At 34.3% G+C, this 25,073-nt stretch overlaps 1 protein-coding gene across 2 annotated transcripts; it reads left to right on the forward strand.

Moving 5' to 3' along the window:
- Positions 1-19,076: 19,076 nt before the first annotated feature.
- LOC110908282 (outer envelope protein 39, chloroplastic) lies at positions 19,077-23,267 on the forward strand. Of its 2 annotated transcripts, none has more exons than XM_022153192.2 (11): positions 19,077-19,271; positions 19,427-19,493; positions 20,094-20,135; positions 20,256-20,400; positions 21,296-21,454; positions 21,637-21,707; positions 21,801-21,879; positions 21,995-22,110; positions 22,194-22,341; positions 22,418-22,487; positions 22,931-23,267. In XM_022153192.2, exons 1-11 carry the CDS (start codon positions 19,238-19,240, stop codon positions 23,086-23,088), a joined length of 1,089 nt encoding a protein of 362 aa, XP_022008884.1. In that variant the 5' UTR covers positions 19,077-19,237; the 3' UTR covers positions 23,089-23,267. The 2 variants fall into 2 exon arrangements, with proteins under 2 accessions (XP_022008884.1, XP_022008885.1); XM_022153193.2 differs by having other exon boundaries at positions 19,123-19,339.
- Positions 23,268-25,073: the final 1,806 nt, after the last annotated feature.

Genomic DNA, 25,073 nt, shown 5'->3' on the forward strand with positions numbered 1-25,073 from the left:
CACCCATTTGCATTTATTTTAGGGTTTTAAATAATCAACTAGTGGAATTCTCCCGCGCGTTGCGGCGGGAATTCGATTGCGGCCGGTATGGGTTCAGTTTGTTACGTTACCAATTCTCGGTATAGTAACCAAATAGAAAACAAAAAAAATAAGTCATGATATGGACAAAAATACGTGTTTATAAATATGAATTGAATCCATTTTTTTAAAGTAATTTAGATAGTAAACAAAAACGGAAGAAAAAGGTATTTAACCAAAATAAGAATTTAAGTGAAAAAAAAATAGTTTCATAGTGATAAGGTGAAGGAAAGAAAAGCAGGGGTCGAACCTAGGTTCATCATTTAAGGAGGATTAAAAATAGTTTCATAGTGATAAGGTGAAGGAAAGAAAAGCAGGGGTCGAACCTAGGTTCATCATTTAAGGAGGATTCATGCAAACCACTAAACCAACTCAACTTTTGTAATTAAAGTTGAACTTTATTTTATATAATAAAAAAATATAAGTCAGGTTGTACCAATAAAAAAGCAAACTATTACGGCAAGAGGACAAACGGCTATGTCGGCCTCACCCACCGACATAACCTAGCCTTTTAAGTAAGTATAGAATTTGAGATCTACTTAAGCTACACGATCGTAGATCTGAAGCAAAGCTACACGAATCCGCTAACGAATTTGAGATCTAGTTGTTCAGATTCGGATTCAAGTAATTTTTATTTCAATTTGTGTTTAGTTGTTGCATAATGTAGAAATGAGTTAATAGGGTAGGGATAGTGTACATTAATCCAAAAGTGTGAGAAGTGTATGTAACACCATATAACACCATATAACACTATGTAACACTATATAACAAATATAACACTATACATCTATCATAGACATGCTATCAGACAAAATATAGTGTTATATTTGTTATATAGTGTTATATGGTGTAGTGTTATACGGTGTTTATATTGTGTTATATATATAGTGTTATAATACACTTCTCACACTTCTGGATTAATGTACAGGATCCTCTACCTGATTTAATAACTTTTTAAGGATTCTGTAGTTTTAATTTGACAGTTTAGCTAATCGAAGCTGAGATCTTATGGTTACGTTGTTAATTATGTTTGAATTTGGGTAGGTGTTTGTGTCTTGACCAATGTTATTCGTTTTGATTATCAATTGGAGTTCAATTTGATAACCTAGATGAAGTTTCATGAACTAGTAATTGGTTAAATTTAGGGAAATTGATTAGGGAGTTTTGTAATTTAGCTTGTAATTAACCTATTTTCAAAGTTTTATTATCGATTAACGTAAAGATAAGTAAGTTTTGATGATCGGCTACTCTATGAATGTGGGGGTGCTGGAGTTCCAGGCGGGGGTGATGAAAACGGTGTTCGGGGTAATGAAGATGGTGGTGGTCAGATTTTTAGATTCGGTGGCCGTCATCACCATCTTCAACTTCATTTGGTGGGAACATCGATCGAGAGAGAGGCATTTACCAAAGTAATTGTAATTCACAATTTTACATATATATTCCCTCACATGCAAAATTACTAAAACACTCTTAGGGGTAGGGGTGGTTATCACTCACCACCCATTTATCACTCACAACTTCCAATCAAGTTCCACCACCATCGAGCTTTATTCCGTCACTCACAACCTTTTTTAGTGGAAATACCCATCACTCACCACCACACCCAACAATTTTCCCCCAACCAACAATTTCCCTCACAACTATTAAAAGATAACGCATCAAAAGTTTAACGCCATACAAGTTCCACGCGTGAATTATATGGGGTGGTGGTGGTATTGTGCAAATGTTCACGCGTGAACATATTCCATCACGTACAAAAACTTCCCGACTCTGGGTCCCCTTACACTTAACATAAAAAAACATCATAGATAGCGTCAGAGGTTAAGAGAGTTCGAAAATGAAATGTTGGGAGCTCATTTGTTAGAAGATTCATTTTTTAGGCTAGAAGGGTTAAAAAGGCTAAACAATACCAAAATAATAATTTACTTGTTTTTTAACCTACCATATTTATAAAAACAAAGTAATATTGGATCTAGGTGTTCATTATTCATAACGTAAATAAACTCAAGTCGAAACTAGATGGAAATCCAGTTTTTAACAACTTTCGAATAGGTTAGCATCTTAATCTAGTTACTAATTTGTGATATTTGAGTGGATTTGAATCCAATATCCACATCCAAATTATATATTTTTTCATTTAAAAATACATATATTTTTATTTATCCTACATATCTAGTAATTTATATTTTTGTCATAAAGCGAGTTATGGAATCAACCCGAATCCAAAATTATGAATTCGGATTTTGTTTTTGAACTAATTTTATGCCTTGTCCGTGTTGCGGCGCGCTAAACCGAATATTTCTCGGTTTGATAACATATACGCTTTTGTGTCGGTTACTTGTACATGCTATTCATAACAAGATCTCAATAAAAATTATATCGAGACGTAGATAAAAATACATTAGTCAAAGAAATATTTTTTTAACTAAAGTTTAGGAACTATAGAGTTACTTTATTAAAGTTTAAGAGCGGTAGTGTAAACTGACTTAAGAAAAAGATAAGAAAAAAACTGGGTAAAGTTAAGAGATATAAAATATAATATCTTAAAAAATGGAAAAAAAGAATTGCACTATGGGTTTCAAAACCGGCTCCATTCACTTTGAATAACCATACTTCCAACTTCTAAACCACTCTACCACATGCTCTTTTAAATTTTTAATACCTAAATCCACTTTGAATCGTTCATATATTAACTTGAAAACACGAAGCAACCCAAATCTACCTATAACAACAATCATCAAGGCAGGGAATAATGTATCTCTGCTATTGGTCGAAGTGAGCGACAAGCTGCTACGCTGGCATTTCTCCATTGGTCAAGCTAAATTACAATTTTGTCTGTTTAAATTTACAGTTTTGCAACTGGGTTTTGTTTTTTTCTTCCCAGCAAAATTACGATTTTGCCCTTAGCTCAAATTTACAGTTTTGCCATCCTTTTTGTTTTTCCCCCCTGTGAAATTACGATTTTGACCCTGCGTAAAATTACAGTCATGCCATCGTTTTAGTTTTTTTTATAAAATTATGGTAGTGTTTTGTTTTAATTGGTTGAATCCGTCTAATTTTTATTCGTGCCAGTTGGCTGTCTGGCAGACACTCATTTGTCCTGAAAAATTACAATTTTGCTCCCAATTTAAAATTATAATGTTTCCATCATTTTAGTTTTTTTAGCAAACTAAGGTAATATTTTGTTTTAATTGGTTGACTTGATGTAATTTTTTTAGGTCGTGTTATGAGTAGTATGTACAAGTAACTGAGGCACAAACCTACATGTCATGAAAGAGAAATATTCGGCTTAGTGCCCGCAACACGGACGGGCAAAAGCTAGTTATTATATATCTATAAATAGAAACTAATGAATAGTAGTTTTAATATAATAATATATATATATATAGTTTTTTTAATACTTTTATTATTTTAATATTATATATAGTTTTCTTAATACTTTTATTATCTATCTACTATAATAAAAGAAACCAAGTTTTGGACACGTGTCATTCATAGAAGGTATCCTCAAATTTATACTTATCTTATATTAACTAGATAAATAAATAATAAATTAATATTAAATCTTATCATACTTTAATAAAATATTATCCTCAAATCTAAATTGTTATCTTAATATATATTTAGAGTTAATTACAAAGTTAGTCCCTGTGGTTTGCACAAAGTAACATACTTAGGTACTAATAGTTTAAAATCACATTTTAGGGTATTAACTTTTCATTTTATAACGTTTGGAGGTATTAACGTTATTTGTAGGTTTAAATTCACATTCTATTTTGTGCAAACCACAGGGACTAACTATGTTAATACCCAAGAAGTTAATATCTCCAAATGTTACAAAATGAAAAGTTAATACCCTAGAAGGTGATTTTAAACTATTAGTACCTAAGTATGTTTATTTTGTGCAAACCACAGGGACTAACTATGTAATTAATTCATATTTTTAAAACAAATACCTCTCTTTCCTACTTATCTTATATTAAAATAATAAATTAATATTAAATGTTATCCTAGTTTATTAAAAATATAACTTTTTTTATTAATTGGTATACAAAATTATATTAACTATGTTAATACCCAAGAAGTTAATACCTCCAAACGTTACAAAATGAAAAGTTAATACCCTAGAAGGTGATTTTAAACTATTAGTACCTAAGTATGTTATTTTGTGCAAACCACATGGACTAACTATGTAATTAATTCATATTTTTAAAACAAATACCTCTCTTTCCTACTTATCTTATATTAAAATAATAAATTAATATGAAATGTTATCCTAATTTATTAAAAAAATATTTTTTTATTAATTGGTATACAAAATTATATTTATTCAACTCGTGTAAAACGCGGGGTTTTTAAAAATATAATTTTTTTATTATTTACTATACAAAGTTACATTTATATAACACGTGTAATACACGACGTTTTTAAAGATATAACTTTTTATCATTTGCTATGTAAAATTAAAGTTATTCAACACGTGTAATACACGGGGTTTTTAAGGATACAATTTTTTATTATTTGGTAGATGTTTCAACCCGACTATACACGGGTTTTTTAAATATACGACGTTTTTAGTATTTAATATACAAAATTACATTTATTTAATATGTGTAATACACATGGTTTTTAAAGATATAACTCTTTTTTAGATCTATTCAACACGTGTAACATACAGGGTTTTTAAGGATGTAATATTTTTATTATTTGGTAGATTTATTCAACCCGATTATACACGAGTTTTTTAAAGATACGACGTTTTTAGTATTTAGTATACAAAATTACATTATATAACTACTTTTTATTATTATATATATAAAATTACATTTATTTAACCCATACAATATACGGGGTTCATAAAGATATAACTTTTTATTATTTAATATATAAAATTACATTTATTCAACCCGTGTAATACACGGGGTTCTAACCTAGTATATATATATATATATTATATTAATAATAGAAGCTCATGAATATTAATATATATATATATATATATATTATATACAGGGTAAGGTTCATGCGAGAACCGCGAGAACCAATGTGAACACAACCTAAAATAGCTAAAAAAACCTAACCCCTCCCCCCCCCCCAAAAAAAAAAAAAAAAAACCTAATCGCAATAAAGGGTGGTTCCTAACGGATCTTTGTCCTATATATATATGGGTGAGGTTCTAGAGTGAACATTAGTGTATTAGTGAACTGAGTGAACAAATTCTAGCAATTGATTTACATCATCAAATCGTAAAATACACTACTGTATTTTCATCTTCAAATCTTGATCAAATCCTGGCCATTGATTTACATTTCTGTATTGATAATTAAGAGCTAGGATTAGTCCAACAATTCACTATCAATGAGTTTGTTTACAAATAAACCTAACCCTTATATAAATATTATATATATATTATATACTAGGTTATAGACCGGCGTATTACACGAGTTGTGTGTGTGTATATATATAATATAAATCTCTAAATACATCATAGGACCGGAATTACATTTTCACGTATGATAGTGGAAACAATCAATTAAAGTCGTATTTTGTCAGAAAGATCAACTGAGTAACATGTTTCATTTTTAAAAAAGCAAAAAATGTGAAATGACTAAATGTGTCAAAAGTATTTGAATGCTTAAAATGTTCTTAATCCTTTAATCAAAAAGAAATCTTATATCATATTTTTGGTAATATGTTTTCGCTACTCATCATATATATAAAAAAATAGAATGCACTTCAGGTGTTGAAACGTTGGCTTAACATGACTCAAATCCTCTTGACCTGTAAAAAAAATCATCCGTTTTTACATGAACCCGTTACAACCTGAAAAGAAAGATAAATAAGATTCAAACACTTCCCATTAAAAAGAAACAAAAATCCTATTTTACGAGTATGTGGTTGACCTGAGTAGTTCATAATATTTATCTTAAAGATAAATTATTATGAAATAAAAAATAAATCAGAAATCACAACTAATATGTGGAATATGAAAATTACATATTGTATGAAAAAAAAAACTTAAGCATGATTACTCATTTTAAAAAGTATTAAAATCATAGGTTCTAAAATTATAGATAATTGCCGATAAAAAGAGATAAAAAAAGTTGAACTATTTTTTTTTCATAAACACTTTAAGTATTTGCATAATACTTTTAATAATCATTAATTAAAATTAGATATAAATTAAATAATATAATTAATTAATGATTTGAAGAAGAAAATGCCATGTGGCATTAGTGGGAGTTTTTTATTATAATTATATATATATAGTTGACGAAATATGATGAATAGTAACTTTTTTTTTTAAAATAATATATATTTATTTATTATTTTTTATTTAATATATTATAATAGTTTATTATTATATTTACTTCTAATAACATAATTTTACTTTTTTTTTAAAACCACAAATTTCCTTTACCATATTTTTAATAATTAGGTATCATAAAACAGTACGATGATAAACTAAACCGCTCTAATGGTTTAGTTTTCTAAACAACATGTTTTATTTTTAAAACACGTTTGTTTTACATTATCATTTGTTCGGTTTTGCCGCAATGCACGACGCCAAAAAAACTAGTATATATATAGTTGACAAAGTATAATGAATAGTAACTTTATTTTTAAAATAATATATAACTTTTTATTATTTTTTATTTAATATATTATAATAGCTTATTATTTTTAATAACATATTTTATTTTTTTCTTTTTTAAAACCACATATTTCCTTTACCATTTTTTAATAATTGTTTTTTCTCTTTTTAGAACATATATTAATTTATCAAATAATTTTAACTCTTTAATAATTTACGTTTATAACTTTTTTCTAAAAACGTAAGTACCCAGTTGTGCTTGATTTTTTCCCTCAACATTCCGTTATAAGTTTTGTTAAAAACGAACTTGTACTCAAAATAAAGTATTTATTTGGTATCATAAAACAGTACAGTGATAAACTAAACCGTTCTAATGGTTTGGTTTTTTAAACAAAATGTTTTATTTTCAAATCACGTTTATTTTACATTATTATTTGCTTGGTATCGCCGCAACGCACGACGTAAAAAATACTATATATACATATATTAATAATAGAAGCGCATGAATAATAATTTTAATATTAAAATAATATATATAGTTTTTAATACTTTTATTATTTTAATATTATATATCATTTTCTTAATACTTTTATTGTTTTAATATTATAATAATTATTATTTTATTTACTTTTTAACTTTAATGATTTTTTTAGTGTAATGGGTTGGGATAAACTTGGTGTCAACCAGAAATCAAAAATACCGGTATGGTCTTTTCGATATCGGTTCATGAAGGTAAAAATTGGCACAAACCTATACAGAAAACGCCAAAGGTCGGTATCGAATTGATATAGAAAACATTTTAGTTCGGGAAATTCAGTGCTGCTACACGGTACCATTTGTTCATCCCTGATCACGGGTACCATATGAACAACAATGGTATTGAACAATATATTTTTTTTATTTTCTTCAACTTTTAATGATTTTTTTAGTTTCATGGGTAGGGATGAGCTTGGTGCCAACCGGTACCGAATCGATACTAGTACCGAAAATGCTGGTTACGGTACCGATATATGAAGGTACAAACCAGTGGCAAACCGGTACCAAGAACGCCAAAAGTCGGTACCGAATTGGTACTTAAGATCTTTCGATTCGAGAAATTCGGTACCGGCACCTAGTACCATTTGCTCATCTCTGACCATGAGTTTGTTGGTGCATTGAATGTCTGTTAACTACGTCTTAATCGAGTCTTAGGTCTGAATAGGATAGTTTAGGGTTTGGAAAAACAAGAAAAGTGGTAATTCATGTAATTCCGCTTGAAATGACATGTTGTCATTTCAAGCGAAATCTAATTCTTGTTATTCCGCTCGAACAATCATAGTGATTTCGCTTGAGTCATTTGAAGCGGAATCAGGTTTCGCTTGGAATTTCAAGCGGAATCAGCAGGTCTATAAATAGGTTTCGCTTGAATTCATTTGTAACAGTTCGAGCGGAATCAAGTCATTGGTTTAGAGTCGAGGTGCTTCCGGATTTTAGTCAGAAACCATTGTAAAGACTCAGAAATTCAGTAATAGAAAGAAATTGAAAGGAAACAAGCTGTTTGACGTTGTTTACTTTGATTCCGCCTTAGTAAATGATGATGAACTGCTCAACTTGACTGTTTAGGGTCACTGGAACGATCCTACAAGTGGTATCAGAGCTCAGGACGTGGAGTTCATACCAATACAGCTTGAAATCATCGGATTCTCACACTTCTACCCCTTCTTTTCTGATTTGAACATTATTTTACGGTTGAAATGGCCTGAATTTGACATATATCAAGCGAAACATAGTGTTAACTAATCCCTGAGAGTTTTGGACCTTAATTCAATCAAAATTGAACAAAATTAACAGATTCCGCTTGAAATTTCGTTCGAAAATGCTGACATCATCAGATTCCGCTTGAAAAATTTCAAGCGAAACCTCATTAAAAGCTTATTCCGCTTGAAAATTTGGGTTTGATTTCGCTCGAAAGTCTGATTCCGCTTGAAATACTTGTGTAATTTCAAGCGAAATTAGATCAAATCATATTCCGCTTGAAAGTTTGCATCTTATTCTGCTTGACTTCTTATTCCGCTTGAAAGTTCAAGCGAAATAAGAGTTTTCGCTTAAAAGGCTATTTCCGCTTGAAAAATTCTAGTGATTCCGCTTGAAACTGATTCCGCTTCAAACTGATTTCTCTTGAATTTGCTATTTTTCAAAGTTTAAAAATTTTTCTAAGTGTTTGTTGATTTTTCAGGTACGTGAAAGATGGATGATATGTTCATGAATCCGTTTAGTGATATGTATACTTTTGCTGGAAACTCTGGAGATGATTCTTCTAGCAACACCAATGAGAACACGCCGAATGCGAAGAAAACTTTAACGGATACATTGGGTGTGGAAAGTGCATACGGAACATATAACAAACCCCCGAAGTTGATGGCAATCGAAGAGTACAGTCGGTGGGCCAAGAAATTTGAAGAATGGTTAAAGGCTTTTGGCTATCCCAGCTGGAAGAGTCTAAAGAATGGATACAGTGATGGAGGCAAAAATGGTGAAAATTTGACAACAACTGAAGAAATAGAAGCTTTTGTTGCCGAGCAAAAGTGCATCGCATTGTTGTTTCAGTCTATCCGAGAAGATATAATATCTTTGATCGAATACATCAATGCTAAAGATCTGTGGAAAAAGTTAGGAGTAAAATGCTTGGGTAGTGCAGAAATAGTGAAAAACAAAAAGAAACTGCTAAGAAAAGAGTTTGATTTATTTGGTTGTTTAAAAAATGAATCAGTTTGTAAGATGATTGAGAGGTTTGGGCACTTGAAGTTGGAGCTGGCGAGACATGGGATTTTATATTCTCAAGAAGAGCTAGTCGACAAATTGTTTGACTCATTGCCAGATGAGATGGATTGGCAATACTTTGCGTTGATGTTGAAGAATACGATCAAGTCTGAAGATCTTATAGTGGATTTGTTGATTGAAAGACTTGAGAGTCACGAGCTGGAGATAAAGAAAACACACAAAGTCAATCACTCGTCATACCAACAGAACTTGGAGCTGTATTATCCAAAAAGCATGATTCCAAAGAATACGTCTCCCAAGACAGCTTTTTCTGTTGAAAATTCCAACACATCTAGCAAAGAGAGTTTAAGCAGTGGATTTCACAGTGGTTCTTCGTCAACCTCCAACCAATCAGCTGCAAATAACATGTTTCAATGCAACATCGCAGTAGATTTAAAGAACGCTCAAAACTTCAGCGAGGAGTCTGCAAAGCAGCAGATGGTTTTCTTAGCTTCTGTGCTAGAGTCGCATGAAAGCCTTGTGGCAGGAAAGATAGGCAACACCAACCTGACAAAGGAAGACTATGATCAAATTGATCCTGAGGAGATGGAATTGATCGACATAAGGTGGTGTATGGCCAGTGCAGTTCGAAGAGCACAACGTTTCATGGAGATAAGAGGAAGAAAATCTATTGGTGGACCATCTACCAAGTTAGGCTTTGACAAGTCTAAAGTGACGTGTTTCAAGTGTAAACAGAAAGGTCACTTTAAGCGTGAATGCCGAAATGCTTATGCTGATGAATCTGAGAACCCGTTCAAAGAAGATTACTACAAGAGAGCAATTTATCATCAGAATAAATCAGAACCGCCAAGAATAAAGCAGCTTGAGGATAACAAAGAGAAATCCAGAGCTCTTGCTGTGATTCATGACGATGAAGGTTTCGACTGGAGCGAGTTGCTACCAGAGGAGGATGCAGTTGGATATGCTTTTATGGCAAAGTCTGTTGAACCTGTTCCTTTTAAAGACAACAGAAATGAAGAACAAAAGTATGGTCACAGAAAGATGTTAGCTCAAAACAGAATGATCAGAATATCTGGTATCTATACTGAAGCAAAAAGAGCAAGGAGATGGGATCCAGACAGAGAATGTTATCTTGACCCCATGGGAAACATTGCTATTGACCATAACACCCTTGATCTTGAAACCATAATTCAATAAATTGCTGATGAAGAAGAGTTTTGGCAAAGAAAATGGTGGGGAAGCGGAGAAGAGAAAGAAGAGAAAGAAAAAGAAGAAAAGTCAAAGAAGATTGATGATGGAATCATTGACACGACACAAAAGTTGACAGCTGAAAACTTGGGAAAGATGGCTGACAAAGTGCTGGCTGCTAAGGTACTTGAGGTAGACTCTAAGTCCGTATCTGAGTCTAAAAGCCAGGTTAGTTCAAATGCGTCAACGAGTGAGTCAGGTAAGAAAGTCAAAGGTGATGTTGACTGCAAAAATTGCATCAAAGAGTGCAAAGTTTTTAGTACAATCACTTATCTCAATGGTAAGAAAGTTGATGATCTGACTGATAGAGTCAGAAGTGTTGAGGATCAGATCCTTGACCGTGATAAAATGTTGAAAGCTTCAACTGACAGATTTAAATTGTTAACTAACAAAATTGAAAATGATAAAATTGATCAAGAAAAAGTTAGGAAAGAAAATGAGAAGTTAGTTCTTGAAAATCGTCAGATTTCAGGAAAAATTGAGAAGCTTAAACGCACGGTTAAAGATGCTGATGTCAGAAATGATAAAACAATTAAGGAAAATAATCTTTTGTCGGGAGTGCTTCGGGTAAAAGAAGAGTTAATCAACAAGCAACTTGATGAGATTGCTAAGTTGAAGCTTCAATTTGAAGAAGCTAAGATTGAGAATGAGCGCATAAATCTGAAATTAACCAGTTACAACTCCGCAAGCTTTGTTTTGCAACACATTGTTCCAAAACCCATAGGCAAAAACAAAGCTGGCGAAGATGTCTTTTCAGATGGAACCGGGGTGGGTTATCATCAAGTTCCACCACCAGTTTTGAACAATTATTCGAAAAAGCAATCAGGGTTGGCTAATCTTGAAGATGATAATGAAGTGAAACTTCCTGACACGATTGATGTCACATTCACTTCATCTTCCGATGACGATAATGTTCAAACTGAAGTGGTAAAAAGTGTGGTTGAGAATGTTCTAAAATCTGAAAGTGACACTACTGAGGAAGATGAATGTTTCTTGGACAAATACATTCCGAAACAAAAGTCCAAAAACAACTTAAATGAAGAACCTAATCTTGTCATGTACAAGATGTCGGGATCGGATAAGTTGTATTCGGATTCTGAGTTTCCACTGGAGAATGTAAATGTTGCCAAAGTGACAAATGTGTTCAAAATGGTTGAAATCGATTTGTCTGAAGTGAAAAGTTTAAATCAAACAAAAAGACAGATGAATTTTGAAAAAGATAAAGCTTAATACAAGAAACCTGTTGTTCCACCACGTTTTTATAACAACAATCGAAACAAGTGGTCGGGTGGTTATCAGGGTAGTAAGAATTTTCAAAAGAAAAATGTTCAAAACAAGAAGTTTGTTGAGAAGAAAGTGTTTGTGAACAGTTCAAGTTCACTGTTTGATGAGGAATCAAAGATTTTTTCGAAATCAAACAAAGAGTTCTTTGAGAAAAAGGCTTCACAACCTCAGTCTGAAGGCACAAGTAGGGTAGCTGACACTCGAACATGTTTCAGATGTAATCAAGTTGGACATATTGCACGAAAGTGTACCAACTTGAAACCTAAGACTGAAGTTGTGAAGATTCAGAAAGAGAAAGTCGATGTTAAGGGAAAAGCTCCATTGATTGTTGAGAAAAAGGTCTTGAAAAATGAAAACATTAAAGTCAAAACTGAACCCGTAAAGAATGTGGTAACCAAGAATGACAAGTTTTACAAACGGGTTGCATCACCTCAACAAATTTGGAAGCCTAAAACAGAGAAACAAACTTCAACTCCACAAGTGAAAAAGGTGGTGAATTTAGTTCCAAGTGTGGATGATGCAAATTTTCCACCACTTCAGACTAAGAATTTTAAGAAACAAAATGGGAAAGTTGAAGATAACACGGTATCACCCAAGGCTGGTCAGGCTTGGGTGGATATTTTCTTCATTTAAAAAACCTGACTTGCCGGAGCTTCCTTGTTGGTAATTGCGAAGCATGAATCGGCATCTTTATTGAAATATGTTTTTAAATCAATTTGTGAATATGTGCATGAACTTCCAAGATCCGTATCACGATGGATTATGGATAGTGGAGCTTCTCGGCACATGACAGGGAAGACAACATTATTGTATGATGTTAGAAATTTCAATGGAGGCTATGTAGGTTTTGCGGGTAATCAAGGTGGTAGAATTATTGGTGAAGGAACGTTATCCAATGGGATTGTTACGTTTGAAAGAGTTAACTACATTGCTGAGTTGGAGAACAATCTGCTGAGTATCTCGCAGATCTGTGACAGGATGTATACCATTCACTTTACTGACAAAGAATGTTTGATCTTGAAGCCAGGTTTTGTTGTTCCTGAAGAATGGATTATCATGAGGGCACCAAGAGTTAATGATCTGTACGTGTTGAATATGAGCGTAGCTACTACAACCACGAGCCAGGCTCATTGTTTTGTGTCCAGAGCAACGGAAAAGGAATCAAGATTGTGGCACCGGAAGATGGGTCATATACATCTTAGAAAAATGAATCACTTAGTGCACAATGATTTGGTTACTGGAGTTCATGTAAAAGGTTTTCATCTGGAAGGGGAGTGCATTAGCTGCATCAAAGGCAAGCAGAAGAAAAAGTCACACCCTAAAAAGCAAGTCAATTCAGTTTCAAGACCTCTGGAGAGACTTCACATGGATCTTCTTGGTCCTGTGAATGTTAAAAGTATTACAAGAGATCTCTATTGTCTTGTAGTTACTATGATTATTCCAGATTTTCGTGGGTTTCATTCTTGAAGTCAAAAGATGAGACGTTTGACAGTTTGATGGCGTTGTTCAAGAAAATTGAAAATCTGTACCAACTACCAAAGGCGTATCAAAAGAATTAGAAGTGATAATGGTACCGAATTCAAGAACAGCAAGATGGAAGAATTTTGTGATGAAAGAGGTATATTGCATGATTTTAGTGCTCCGTACACACCGCAGCAGAATGGAGTTGCAGAACGTAAAAACAGGACGCTAATCGAAACGGCCAGAACAATGCTTGCTGATTCAAAGTTACCGATAAATTTTTGGGCAGAAGCAGTTTCAGCCGCATGCTATACGCTCAACAGAGTTCTCACTGTCAAGAAATTCAACAAAACATGCTTTGAGCTGATCAATAACCGCAAACCAAATCTGAAGTATCTTGAACCGTTTGGGTCACCCTGTACTGTTCTAGAGCCTTTTGGAAAGTTTGGTCCGAAGAGTATTGAAGGGATATTCATAGGTTATGCAAGTCCATTACGACGAGTCTTCGTTCCAAGTCTGAAGCGGATTATTGAAGCTCCAAATGTTGAATGTCAAGGTTATACAATGCCGCCGCAGAATCCTGGAGATTCATGGCGTTATCATTACGACACTTTGTGGGATTCGTTTGACATGATGGAAAAACCAGAAGAAGAAGAAGATTTTTTTGATGAGTTGGATATTTTGCGAGAGTATGAGTCATCGTAGGAAAAATTCCCAGCTGAGTATTCAATGCGACCATGACAGACTTCAAATAAAAATGAAGCAGGTCCAAGCAATGCTGGTGAACATGATGATGTCCAACAAGATGAAGTTGCTCAAGATAATCAGACGGTTGAGAATGATAATCAAGAATCTGAGAACATGCCAGTATTTGATCATGGTGATTCAGATCCTGAGGGGGAGCAAATTCAGATTTCAAGTCAAACAAACCCAGTCAGTGAACATGGTGCAAATCAGAATGTTACTAATCTGGAGGGGATGTAGATGTTCCAGGCGAAGCGATGCCAAGAACTCTTTCATACCATCCAGAGGAGCTGATCATAGGAGAACTACAATCAGGCGTTCGCACTAGACGTCAAATTGGCCAAGGCCTTACTTGTTTTTATTCTACAGTAGCACCTTTACAAACTGAATTTTCATTAAGTTGTTTTATTTCGCAGATCGAACCGCGAACATATAAAGAGGCATTAACTGAAGATTCTTGGGTCAATGCTATGCAAGAAGAGTTGAGTCAATTCGAAAAGTTGGGAGTGTGGAAGTTGGTAGACTTACCTGATGGTCACAGGAAGATCAACACCAAATGGGTGTTTAAGTGTAAGAGAGATGATTGTGGAGTTGTTGTGCGAAATAAAGCTTGACTCGTAGTCCAGGGTTTCAGTCAACAGGAGGGGATAGATTTTACTGAAGTGTATGCTCCTGTGGCTCGACTAGAAGCGATCAGAATCTTCCTAGCATTTGCATCGTGGAAAAACTTCAAAGTATATCAGCTAGATGTAAAATCGGCGTTTCTCTATGGGAAGGTTAAAGAGGAGGTATATGTCGGACAGCCACCGGGCTTCACCGACCCAATCCACAAAAACAAGGTTTATTTGCTGGACAAAGCGATGTATGGTAGGCCCCGAGAGCTTGGTACGAGACTTTGTCTCAATACCTGTTAGCCAACAACTTCATCCGAGGGAAAGTGGATGCCACTCTCTTCACCAAAGAGGTCGACGGACATCTTCTGATAGTACAGATATACGTGGATGACATCATATTTGGGTCTACAAATGAGAATTTGTGCAAAGATTTTGAATCAGTGATGAAGCAGAAATTCGAAATGTCATCGATGGGGGAGATGAAATTCTTTTTGGGTCTACAAGTTGATCAATTATCTGAGGGAATTTTCATTCACCAGAAGAAGTATGTTCATGATATTCTAGAGAAATTTGGGATGTCAGGTTCTACTCCAGCGTCAACCCCGTTAGCAACGAATCATGGGATACACCCAGATCTCACCGGAGACAGGGTAGACGTGACGCTTTATCGTTCCATGATCGGTTCGTTGATGTACTTGACTGCTTCAAGACCCGATATCATGTATCCAACGTGCCTCGCAGCAAGATTTCAATCTAACCCGAGAGCTTCGCACATGGTTATTGTGAAGAGGATATTACGCTACCTGAAAGGAACTCCAACATTGGGGTTGTGGTATGCTAGAAAAGGCGATTTCACGCTCGAAGGGTATTCCGATTCCGATTTCGGATGCTGCAAAGTCAATGCAAAATCAACAACAGCGGATTGTCAGTTCTTTGGACCTCGTTTGGTCACCTGGCAATGCAAGAAGCAAACCTCTGTGGCTCTATCCACATGTGAAGTGGAGTATGTATCTGCTAGCAGTTGCTATTCTCAGATCTTGTGGATCCAGCAACAGATGCGCGACTACGGTTTGCAATTTCTAAACACCCCTATATTTGTTGATAATGAGGCTGCAATTAACATTACGAAAAATCCAGTGCATCACGCTAAAACTAAACACATAGAAATTCGACATCACTTCATCCGAGATTGCTTCGAGAAGAAGTTGATACGAATTGAGAAAATCCACACTGACAATCAGAAAGCTGATTTACATACCAAAGCTTTTGACAAAACACGTTTTAAATATCTTTTAAAACTGAATGGTATGATGCTTTTCTCGGTGTCGGATGGAATTATTGGCGTTGATGAAAGTACTGTTGTGGATGACGATGAGAAACAATCTGCAATGGTTTGTCGATTTTTTACTTGTTTTGGTATTTAGGGGGAGTAGATATATTTTCAGAAAATACAAAAACAGTAAAAAATTCAAAAATCCAAAAACAATAGAAAACTGAAAAAGAGCTTGTGTAAAAAGGGAAAATGATAGTACATCGGTTTGACAGTTATTGTACGCTAAAGATTTGTAAAGTTTAAAAGCGTTAAACAGTCTCACTGATGATGTGTCGATAGGTTTTTACACATTTAGTAGGTTTGTTCGGGATATAAACATAAAAATTCAAACTTGCTTATTTCGTGGGGAACACTACTTGGATATATAGGTAACCCCTGAAATCTCGTTTGAAAGGTCCCTCTTTCTGAAATACTAGGTCTTTATATTCAGTGATATCTGGGGTATTATTCCGGGACTTCTGCTGAATGGAAGTTCTGACCTAGTCCTCGAATAATACTTTCCGCATTGCTAGAAACACAGCGCCGCCCTCAGCAAATTGATGAAACAATAAAATTGATAATCATTGTTGTTGTAAAAAAAGATCCTCTAAAGGGGACACACTGAAAGTCGAACCGTCATCTCTCTGCTGAACGGAAGTTCTGACCTAAGCTCTCACGGTTTCGCATCTAACCCCTTACAGATATCATCTGTGGTATACTCACCTGTAAGACTGAATATTGGGATCTGGATACGGGAGTATATTCAAGAGGTGGGACACATGAATGAGTTTAAGTTCTTAATTCACCTAATTCGTATCCTGAACAGATTGAAAATTGTGTGAGAATTTAAGTGGATCAGCATATCGACAATCTAAGTGAATTGTTTAATTCTGAGTATGAAATTATAGCTTAACGGTACTAGTGAATTGTCTAATAACTAATATGATTCCCTAACACGCTCACCAAAAATTTGTTTGTAAATAGTTTACTTTCATTACAGTCTACATTTAAGTTTCTGTATTTCATTTCTAGTTTAAAAACAATATTGAAAATCGAAAAAGATTTTTCATTTCTGCTTTATTTTCCGACAAACCAAAGTGGAAAGTTGATCGTTAGATTCTCATAGTTGAAGCAGATGCATGAAGTTTCTGAACTGGAGGATGAGGATAGCTTATCTTGTTATAATCTGATTAATGAAAAGTCAAAAAACAAGATCATTAATTTGAAACTTGTTATTTTCTAAAATTGTTTGAAAATTCTTGAACAAAATCAGTGTGTTTTGTCAAAAATCAACCAAGGTCATTAAGTTGGACTTGGTAGATTAATTGAGTAATCAGGGTCATTAATTTGAACCTGAATACTTGAGTGGATATCTAAAAACTGATAGATAATGAGATTTATTGTTGAAAATCAATAGATTGTAATGTTATATGTTTAAGAAACAGGTTGTGGATTTCAAAATTCCCACAGCATCAAAATGACAAAGTTTGAACCAGAAATTCAAGTCCCAACATACCGAGAGGGGGAGTCTGTGAAAGGGAGAGTCAGAATTCTGGATCAACATTTAAAGGGGAGTTTGTAGATTGAAGATAGAACCAGGATGAGATTCTGAACCTGTGAAGAGGAAGTTTTTACAATGTGAAGACAAAATTTGGAAAGAGACAATGACTGAAGACTTGACGCCGAAGACTTCGTCAACATCCAAGGGGGAGTATGTTGGTGCATTGAATGTCTGTTAACTACGTCTTAATCGAGTCTTAGGTCTGAATAGGATAGTTTAGGGTTTGGAAAAACAAGAAAAGTGGTAATTCATGTAATTCCGCTTGAACAGTCATAGTGATTTCGCTTGAGTCATTTGAAGCGGAATTAGGTTCCGCTTGGAATTTCAAGCGAAATCAGCAGGTCTATAAATAGGTTTCGCTTGAATTCATTTGTAGCAGTTCGAGCGGAATCAAGTCATTGGTTTAAAGTCGAGGTGCTGTCGGATTTTAGTCAGAAACCATTGTAAAGACTCAGAAATTCAGTAATAGAAAGAAATTAAAAGGAAACAAGCTGTTTGACGTTGTTTACTTTGATTCCGCCTTAGTAAATGATGATGAACTGCTCAACTTGACTGTTTAGGGTCACTGGAACGATCCTACAGAGTTTCATACAAACAATATCATTACCATACAACTATTTTAGTGATTTTCTTTCGATTATCTTTTAATGTTTTTTTTTACATTTTCTTTTTATTATTGTGAGCGGTTCCATACGCACCGCACGTGAAAGAAAACCTAGTTTTTTTTAACGGTAAGGTGTCACAATTTTTTGGGTGTGAGACACCCCACACACCCCCTCATTGGGGAGGCCCGTCACCCCTCTCCGGCCAGACGTGAGTGTTTTAAACGTGCCCCAGCTGGCATCAGAGAGTGACCGGTGTCCAGGGAAAAAACCCCACAGGTACCTCGCCCTGGATCAAGGCTTGACGAGTTGATAGCCACCATAGAGGGGAATAAACCGCCTCAAGTAAGGACCGAACTCGGGTACCATGGGTAAAAACCCGGATACATCAACCAGTTGGACTGGCATCATTTCCGAAAGAAAACCTAGTTAACTTGAAAAATGAAACAACCCAAAAATAAGAGAAAAATGCTCGGATAGTCCTTGTGGTTTGCCCATTTTCAGCTTTAATCCATAACTTTTTAAAATTACAGCTATAGTCCCTAACTTTTGCAATTTCGTTCCCGGATAGTCCCTGGCACGGATGAAGGTTAGTTTTTAGTGTTAAGTGAATGTGAAATTACTAAAATGCCCTTGTTATTAAAAAAATCTAATTAATCCATCTAAAATTAAGTAGGACCCACTATTTTATTAAAATATAAAAACTAACCCTCGAGATGGCTGTTGCCTCTCTCTCCACCAATAGCATAAGATTGTCTGCAGGTTTGTTTAAAAATTTCATTCCAAAATTAAAAAAAAAAAAAAAAAAAACACAAGAAAATGTAAAGGAGAAATAAGAAGCGTGCAAAATACCAAAACCAATCAAGCGAGAAAGAGATAACTTCCGCGTCGTCTTTGTGACTGTTGGAGCTTCTCTCCCGTATAAACCCTTTACAGTCCAATTTAGGGTTTTGAATGGTCCATAAATAAAGCTTTCTAATGGGTGCTCAGAAGAGCGTCCATGCCGGCAAAGGTCTCTTTTCTATTTCCTTTACAATTTCCACATCATTCACAATTACCAGATCCAACCCTAGGAAATGTGTATGTTAATTGCAATTAATCTTCTCATGTGTCGTCATTGTGTGTTTATGACGTTATTTGCTGATTAATTCTTGTTATTTCATACAGCTAAGATCGATTTCAATGTCGATTTCACGCACAGGCTCTGTGCTGCTATGATGGTTCATTCTTTCAGGTATTTCTGCTTCTAGTTTTGCTTTTAATTTCTATGATATTAAACCTATTCACAACAAATCAGCACGTGTTTGTCCCGTTCGCTTTCGATACCTTTGGCGCTCTCGCCCCCTGTGCGGTTCCTCAAGCGGGTTCAACAGGTGGTAAGCAGTAACACCACACATGTTAAGGGGCGGAATTTTGTGTTTAGCTGGGTAGGGTTTGCTATCATGTGGAATCTGCGATAACATATATCTCAAATATATGCCCTTGACCGATATATGTTATCGCAGTGAGATAACCCAGAGAAGAAAAAAAAACTATTTGGACTAAAATGACAATTTGGACAAAAACTTAGGGACTAAAATGGCAATTTATTCGTAATGAGTAATATCAAAAGTCAGAGCTCAAAAGTGCCAATATTTGAAACATGATCTTATCATAAGCCATGCAATCTTCCTTCGAGTCCACATCAACCAAGGCATCCAAAATAACAGTCAATATCGCCGATAATATCAGAACCTATATTTTGTAGAGGGCCTATAACCGATATCCCACCGATATTAACAGCATAGTTAGTCACCTTATTATTCTTATTTGTTTCTTGTTTGATGCGAAACAGAAACTCAGGCACTGGCAGCCCTCTTTCACTGATTGTTGGGAGGTAGGATTATCATCTTAATTGCACTTGCAACATGTTTACCGAGGAATTGAACAAAAAAATACATTTTTTTTTCATGTGAAGTGAATCAAGTATAACTTATGTACTTATTTCCTTTTGCAGTCTTTGCATAAAACACCCAAATTTATTTGGTAAAAGCGAGAAGCTTGATGTATTGTGGGATAAAGGGCTTTCAGATTCCAATATATTGATTGCTTATAGGAAACCTAGGCCGGAATGGCTTGCTCAACATTCTTTTGTCCTTCAGGTTTGTTGATATCTACGTGTTTTGTTAACCAACACTTTTTGAGAACCACTACATCTTCTGAATTGTCTTCATAACAACTTGTTTGGATACCAATGGGGTGGTGGTCCATTGGCTAAGGCAAAGCCTTTAAGCACCTTGGGAGGGGAGGTCTTGGGTTCAAGTCCTATAGATGGCAGGGAATAAAAGAAATTTGCCGTTCAAAAAAAAAAAAACAACAACAACTTGTTTGGATTACGGATTCAGCATTTACTTATGCTTTTTTGTTGTCATAGTGGCATGTATGACATTTAGATTTGTACACCCTTTTTTCAGTTGATTACCAATTTCCATATATGTATTTGTCAAATAAGTAAATCCCGTATCATTGTAATTGTTTAAAGTATCATTGTTTAGAGTTCCAAGTCATGCTTCGAATACGTATACATGTGTAGCATAAGACCATGGATAAGGATCATTACAGAACACTAATTATTGCGAGAACAAAAAGAACAACTCTAAATCACTAAATTTTGGAATTTAAGGTTCATATTTCTTAAATTTTATGTTTCTTACATTCATATGTGTATTATATACACATAAAAAAAATCATATATTTTTCCCTACACATAGTCTACATGTGTGTAGATTATTTAAAAACTGAAGATTTTTCATATTTTGTTTTAAATTCTAGTGTGAGAAACAATAAATCTTACATTTATATCATTTTCAGTTATTTTTTAGGATTGAAAAAATTAGTGATTCATTGTGTTCTACGTGTTCTCGCAATATTTAGTGTTCTGCATAGAACCTTCCCCTAAGATCTATATAATAATTTCTTTCAAATATCATTTTTCTTATCTTTAATGGGATACAAACTCAAGTTCTTTCACTTATAAGAATCGTTTTTGTTGACTAGCACTCGGTCTCACCTGAGGTTGGGATACATGGAGTGCCTGCTGACAACTTCTCAAGAACACAGAGTGGCGGTGTAAATCTATGTAGATTCTCCGCAGGTCTAGATCTTGACGAACCTGGAAGTTCCAATTGGAGCAGCAAGACTAGTATAAAATTCGAGGTAACGGGAGCATACTATGCACACGTGGCAGTTTAGACCCGTTTACTTATGAACGTCTCAATTTGGGTTGTGTTTTTTCTTAAACGTGTACTGTCAAATCATAAAGTTTATTTAGAAGAGGTATGGGTCAAACGCTACAGCTTTCTAGTGATTTGTTTGACCTTGGTCATATTGGTATGTAGCATGTCCGTCCGGTCAATGATGATGGCCACTCAATAAGTAGAGATCTTCATGGATTTCCAGTGACTTGCAGGTAATTATTATATACAGCTTTTCTGAATGCAGTTTTTTATTTTATTTTTATTATTGGACACTAAAAGATGTCTCATAAGATTTTATAATGCAGTGGTACTCGTGATGATAATATGGTAGTATTGAAACAGGAGTCCCGATTCGCCAAGGCAAACGACCACAGTTTTACTCGGGTTATTGTTCTTTCCTTGTTAAATCATCTTCAGTTGTTCATAATGTAAATTTATTGCTTTATTTTTTTTTTATTAAAAATATATTAGTAACTTTTTTTAAATTTGTTATTTTCAGTTTAGTCTCCAAATAGAGCAAGGGATTCCGATATTCTCAAAGTGGTTAATCTTTAACCGATTCAAGTTTGCTGCTTCAAAGGGAGTAAAAGTTGGCCCTGGATTTCTCTTAGCAAGGTAAAATTTATTTTCTATTAATTAAAATAATAATAGTAATTTTATTTCATAAATTATTTATTCATACAGTTTCTATGTGACAGCCTTACAGGTGGTTCCATTGTAGGTGATATAGCTCCTTACCAAGCATTTGCAATTGGGGGACTTGGTAGTGTACGAGGTTATGGCGAGGGTGCTGTTGGGTCTGGTAGATCTTGTCTGATTGCTAACGCCGAGCTCACATTCCCCTTGGTATTTGTCAACTTGTTAAAAAAGGGTATTTTAGACATTTGATCAACAGTAAAGCATTTTTTTCTTGTTTTACCAGAATCATATGCTTGATGGTGCTCTCTTCTGTGATTGTGGAACTGATTTGGGTTCTGGTCGCTATGTTCCCGGTTAGTTTTCCATTTTGTTTAATTTGCATTGTAATATATACTTCTTTTGCTTATTATTATTACTGTTTTACTCGTTAGAGGGTATTTTAGACATTCAACCAATAGTTAGACGCTTTTCTTAACAAGTCCATTGCATTATTGTCGGGGGCGGGTGGTGCAGTGGTAAGCACCTTTTAGCAGAGTCTGATGTTCGAATCTTGATTACACTGGTTTCCTATCATAACCTCTTGGAGGTGAATATGTTGCGATTTAACAGATCCTAGGGTATCGGCGGGTCCTTTTGAGTTTTCCGGTAACGGGTCTCATGCTTACAAAAATAATGGTTGAATTTGATTCCACATGTTGACTAATAGTCAATTTTGTAGCTTTCAAGTTTGAAGTAAATCTGTTGATCTAAATTTAATATTGTAAAAACTCACCTGATCATGCTTTGTTTTTAATAGGAAATCCGGGCTTAAGACATGGTAAACCGGGAAACGGAGTTGGTGTTGGATATGGAATTCGGGTCAAGTTCCCAATGGGCCACTTTCAGGTCGACTATGCTCTCAATGACTATCAACAAAAGACCATCTATTTTGGCTTTAGTAATGTTGCTTCTTGATAGCCTTTGGGACCCTATAAATAATTATGATCCAATTTTTCATATTCTTAAAATTAGTCAAAGTCAACAAATTTTGTTTGGAGCCAAACAGGAATGTACGTATTATCTTATTTATTACTGTAAATACAACATTTATTTGCTAACTCATACCTATTAATGGTTTAGAAGAATTTCATATATATCGTTGTGTTATGAAAATTTTTTAGCACAATTTTGTTTCGAGATAAGATATGAGTATTTTGTAAATTGTACAATCCAAAGAAACAAAATCAAATATGTTTACACCATTGTCTTAAATTTTGCATTAAAGTTATGACCGTTTAAAGTGCAACGACAAAAGCAGTTTGGTTCTAAAAATTTTGCGTCAAAACGGTACGGGTCGAAACTGTCCGCGTTGAAATAGTTCGGGTCAAAACAATTCACGTTGAAACGGTTCGTGTCAAATCAGTTCGGTTCTAAACGGTTCGAGTCAAAACAGTTCGGGTCGAACTATGGAATTTCTAGTGATTACATGGTTTGGGGGGGGGGGGAGGGGGTGTAAATATGGAAAGTCAGTGGAGAAAAAGCTAGGGTTTTGTGGGTGGGGGTGGGGGGGGGGGCCAGTTTGGGCCATGAAAACACGGGAGGAAGAGGGGCCAAGGCACCTCATTTTGTGTATGGAAGATTAGGGTTTAGTCAAGTTTATTTATTTACAAAAATTTCTGAAAAGTTTAATTTATCGTAGATTTGAACGTTTTAACAAATGTGGGGATTAATTGATGTTTTACAAAGAATTTAACTATAAACTCTAATAAAATTAGTCCCTTTGTTGTTATGATTATGCTGTTATAAGTCTAATACGTTTATGAAAAGCTTAGGCACATGCCCGAACTATGGAATTTCTAGTGATTACATAATCAACAAAACATGAAATTTGGAAATTTTACACAATGCACTTATACATACTTCTTTAAATGTGATACATAAGATGGTTACATAATCACCACATTTCCACTCTACCACTACTATGCTAATCTATGATATACTATGTATAAGTGCATTATTTATGATACTTTACAATTTGTTAGTTCTAAAATAAATGTGAGTTTGAGCGTGCGCACATACACACACGTAAAAGCCATGTGAAAACATTGGTTTTTTGGGATGGCGATTGTACTTGAATTTTAATTTATTGCTTTCACGAAACATAAAACGAGAAAAATCTGTCTTCTTTGATTTCACGTTTTACACTGGGTCTTAATACATGATACAATCTGAAATTAAAAAGTATACGTATTCATTGAATTTTTTATGTTGATTTTTATAGTGATTTTTTCTTAAACCATATGTTTTAATATAGTGTAAACACATTATTAAGTTTAATAGTAAAATTATGTTGTTATAAGTCTAATACGTTTATGAAAAGCTTAGGCACATGCCCGAACTATGGAATTTCTAGTGATTACATAATCAACAAAACATGAAATTTGGAAATTTTACATAATGGACTTATACGTGGTTCTTTAAATGTGATACATAAGATGGTTACATAATCACCACACTTTCTTTCTACCACTACTATGCAAATCTATGATATACTATGTATAAGTGCATTATTTATGACACTTTACAATTTGTTAGTTCTAAAATAAATGTGAGTTTGAGCATGCGCACATACACACACGTAAAAACCATGTGAAACCATTGGTTTTTTCGGATGGCGATTGTACTTGAATTTTAATTTATTGCTTTTACGAAACATAAAACGAAAAAAATCTGTCTTCTTTGATTTCGCGTTTTACACTGGGTCTTAATACATGATACAATCTGAAATTAAAAAGTATACGTATTCATTGAATTTTTTATGTTGATTTTTTTAGTGATTTTTTCTTAAACCATATGTTTTTAATATAGTGTAAACACATTATTAAGTTTAATAGTAAAATTATGTTGTTATAAGTCTAATACGTTTATGAAAAGCTTAGGCACATGCCCGAACTATGGAA

Source organism: Helianthus annuus, chromosome 14 (genome assembly GCF_002127325.2).
Source record: "Helianthus annuus cultivar XRQ/B chromosome 14, HanXRQr2.0-SUNRISE, whole genome shotgun sequence".
NCBI classification, from domain to species: domain Eukaryota; kingdom Viridiplantae; phylum Streptophyta; class Magnoliopsida; order Asterales; family Asteraceae; genus Helianthus; species Helianthus annuus.